General features: G+C 42.1%; 1 protein-coding gene across 1 annotated transcript; it reads right to left on the reverse strand.

Annotated features, from left to right (window-relative positions):
* Nucleotides 1-382: 382 nt before the first annotated feature.
* Nucleotides 383-1,363, reverse strand: LOC147429062 (uncharacterized). The gene has a single exon (XM_086494973.1). The coding sequence runs from the start codon at nt 1,361-1,363 to the stop codon at nt 383-385; it is 981 nt and encodes a 326-aa protein (XP_086351099.1).
* Between the last annotated feature and the right edge of the window lie 1,671 nt (nt 1,364-3,034).

Below are 3,034 nucleotides of genomic sequence, written 5' to 3' on the forward strand. Positions count from 1 at the left end.
ATCACTAGCTATGAAGTAGCAAACATAGGTATGTGATAGCTATCAATACTTGTCAAATAGAAATCACAACTACCCTCAAATAGCAATGATAACTATATGACAGCTATTCACAACTGTCAAATATCAATCATAGCCATCGATAGTTGTAGATAGCAATCACTAGTAACAATAAAATAGCGATCATTTTTTATTAACTATTAATCAAATAAATACAGATAGAAACTATTTACAGCTATTAAGTGGCCAATAGCAATAAACTACTCACAGCTATAAACAGCTAGGCAATGGTCAGTAATTGATAGCTACTAATTAGTGTCTATCTTATATCAATAGCTATTGAATAGCCTACCAATAATCATGTCATAATTACAGATGGATACGTTTAGAAACTATTTATAGCTATTAATTGGCTGATAGCCATTAATTCATAGCATCTTCCATCTATATCATAGCTCTTGTCTCCAATGTGCATTGCCCATAGTGTCCTAGGAACTGACTCGCTAAATGTCCTTACCTGCGTGACTTGAACCCATGTTTGTCCATCAGAATCTTCATAAATTGGATCTTTCCATCTCGTTTCGTGGATCCAATGAAGGGCTATTGGTTCAAGTTGCTTGTTGACTTCTGAAGTGGTTGAAGGCAACTGTCGTTTACACATGGCTTCAAGGAATTCCTTCTTGCTGAGTGTCTCTTCATTCTTTGGCAGATTGATTATAGTAGGCCCCGTCTCTTGAGTGATTTCTCTGTTCTGAGCTACCACTGTATCTGCGTTGGAAGCTAAAGGTAAGCTCATTATCAAGCGGTAAATATTACCACTTGTCGATACGTATTTGTAACCCAACTTTGAACCATATTCATGAGCTATGAAGCATTGATCTGGCTCTTCCGTCACTTGTTGAGGTGTTTCTGCTTTGTACCATCTACCTTCCATATCTCTATAGAGACTGCTACAGTTTTTGTCCTTGTAATTTGACTTTATCAAGTGCACAGTGACTCGACAACTGCTAACCTCTGTAAGATCTTGGTTGTGCAATTTTATTATGTCCAACTCACTACCTGGTTTGAGCTTCATGTACACGGATCCTGAACAATCTTCCATTAGGTTCTTTTGTGAATTAGCCATGTTGGTAGCTTTGTCTACTTCCACAACCTGTATTGTCAGGCTTTTCAGAGCATTTTGCTTGGACTTTAGATACCGATTGTCTACATCATCAATGTAGCATGGAAAGTCTTTGAAATGACCTATTAACTCCAACCTGATGCCAACTAATTTGACTGTTATTAATGAGCTTGAAGCTGCATCATAACTGCTTTGATTTGCCGATGTTGCCATTGACTGTGGCTGTTGCATCTGATGCTCCATTTTTCTTTCAACTCTGTTTACTGACCTACTGAGCACTTGTATTCCCTTTTTCTAGCCTCTCCCACGGGTGACCAGTGGTTTTCCTAATTCAAAGCTCTCTGCCAGGCTTAGCTGTGATCTTGACGATCTGATTTACCTGTATAGCTGTAGCACTAGTTGGCAAGATACTTACCACTGCACTGCAACGACTACTCCCTTCGTAGTGATTGTTGAGTCGAGCTAACCTGTGTTCACTTTAGCACACAATCTGCAAAATTCTATTTAGCTGGCAAACTTTTTCATAATGAATGCAAAAATCTTGATGTACTTTTGACGGCCACACTTGTGCCTTAAGCTCAGAGGTGACTCTTAAGTTAGCACAAGAGACGTATGCACAACTTGCACTAATTTGCTAGCTAATGACTGGTTTAGAACTCTGCTTAAGCTCAGAGGTGACTCTTAAGTTAGCACAAGAGACGTATGCACAACTTGCACTAATTTGCTAGCTAATGACTGGTTTAGAACTCTGCAGACACTTGCGACTTGATATCACAAAGTCGTGGTTTCTCGTGTATGGTCTTACCGTACCAAATTTGTCAATGAACTCTCAATTTTACACTAGGGAGCAATTAGCTTTTACACCTTCCCGCGAGTGACCAATGGTCTTCCCGAATGATGATTTCAATCTGGTTAGAATTAGCAGACCTTTAATGATCGATTTGAAGGCCCAAAGACCAAATCCAGTTCAATTTTCTGCTTTCCGATGATGCAAAAGTCGCCTGCACTTGTGTGTGCTCTCGGTCAACTTACTCGGTTGATTTTAGTGTCTGCCCAATATTTGTCCTTTACTTCAATGTTACACTTCCTGCACATAAGAAATGAAGCCGGTATCGTCAATAAATGACTCACTAGCCCCTCTCCTAGGTGCTCAATGTCGTAGGTCTAGTGATGTCAATGTGAATCTCAATACTCAACAGTGTCTCAATGGCGCTCACTAGTCCCTGCAATGGACGTAATAGGTTTCTCTCGTGTACAATGTACAAGAAGTTTACTTATGCAATCACCAATGTGATTTAATACACGGTGTTTCAAGACCCAGAGTATATCTCTCAAGCAATAGCCTGTTAATTCTATGCTCCCGTCCAGGCCTAGATGCGCAATTATTTGGAGTCAAAACTCTCACTGCGCTATGCACAATCGGGGTCGCAATGTATGCTCCCAGGTGGCCTAACAATGCACATCAAATAATGGCCCTAATTGCCCTCTGATGTAGCCCTAATGATCTTCATGCGCCAAGGCAATGAAGGCGTGGGGTAATAGGAAGAGCCGCGGGCAACAACACGTAGGAGATGTGGGCCCGAAAACGCGTAGGATGACTTGAGGAGGGCCGGCCAATTAAGCATGGTAAGGCAAAGAGCCCGGGCCCGCGTAGGTCAAAGGAGCGTAGTTTATGAAGGCACAAACATCGTAGGAAGTAGAGGGGTGTGTGCAACGTAGGATGTCAAGGTGGCAACCTCTACTGCGTAGCATAAATATGAGGCGTGACTTGGGTTGGCCGAAAGGCGTAGGGGAGGGTGGCATACCAGCGTAGGATGGTGGGCTCAATACCACGTAGGAGGTGTGATGGGCCAGACAATAATCACGTAGGATTACACGTGGCCACAAGCATGCATGCTTAGTATGCCGAAGCGC

Source organism: Adiantum capillus-veneris, chromosome 22 (genome assembly GCF_014529385.1).
Source record: "Adiantum capillus-veneris isolate H3 chromosome 22, ASM1452938v2, whole genome shotgun sequence".
Classification (NCBI taxonomy): domain Eukaryota; kingdom Viridiplantae; phylum Streptophyta; class Polypodiopsida; order Polypodiales; family Pteridaceae; genus Adiantum; species Adiantum capillus-veneris.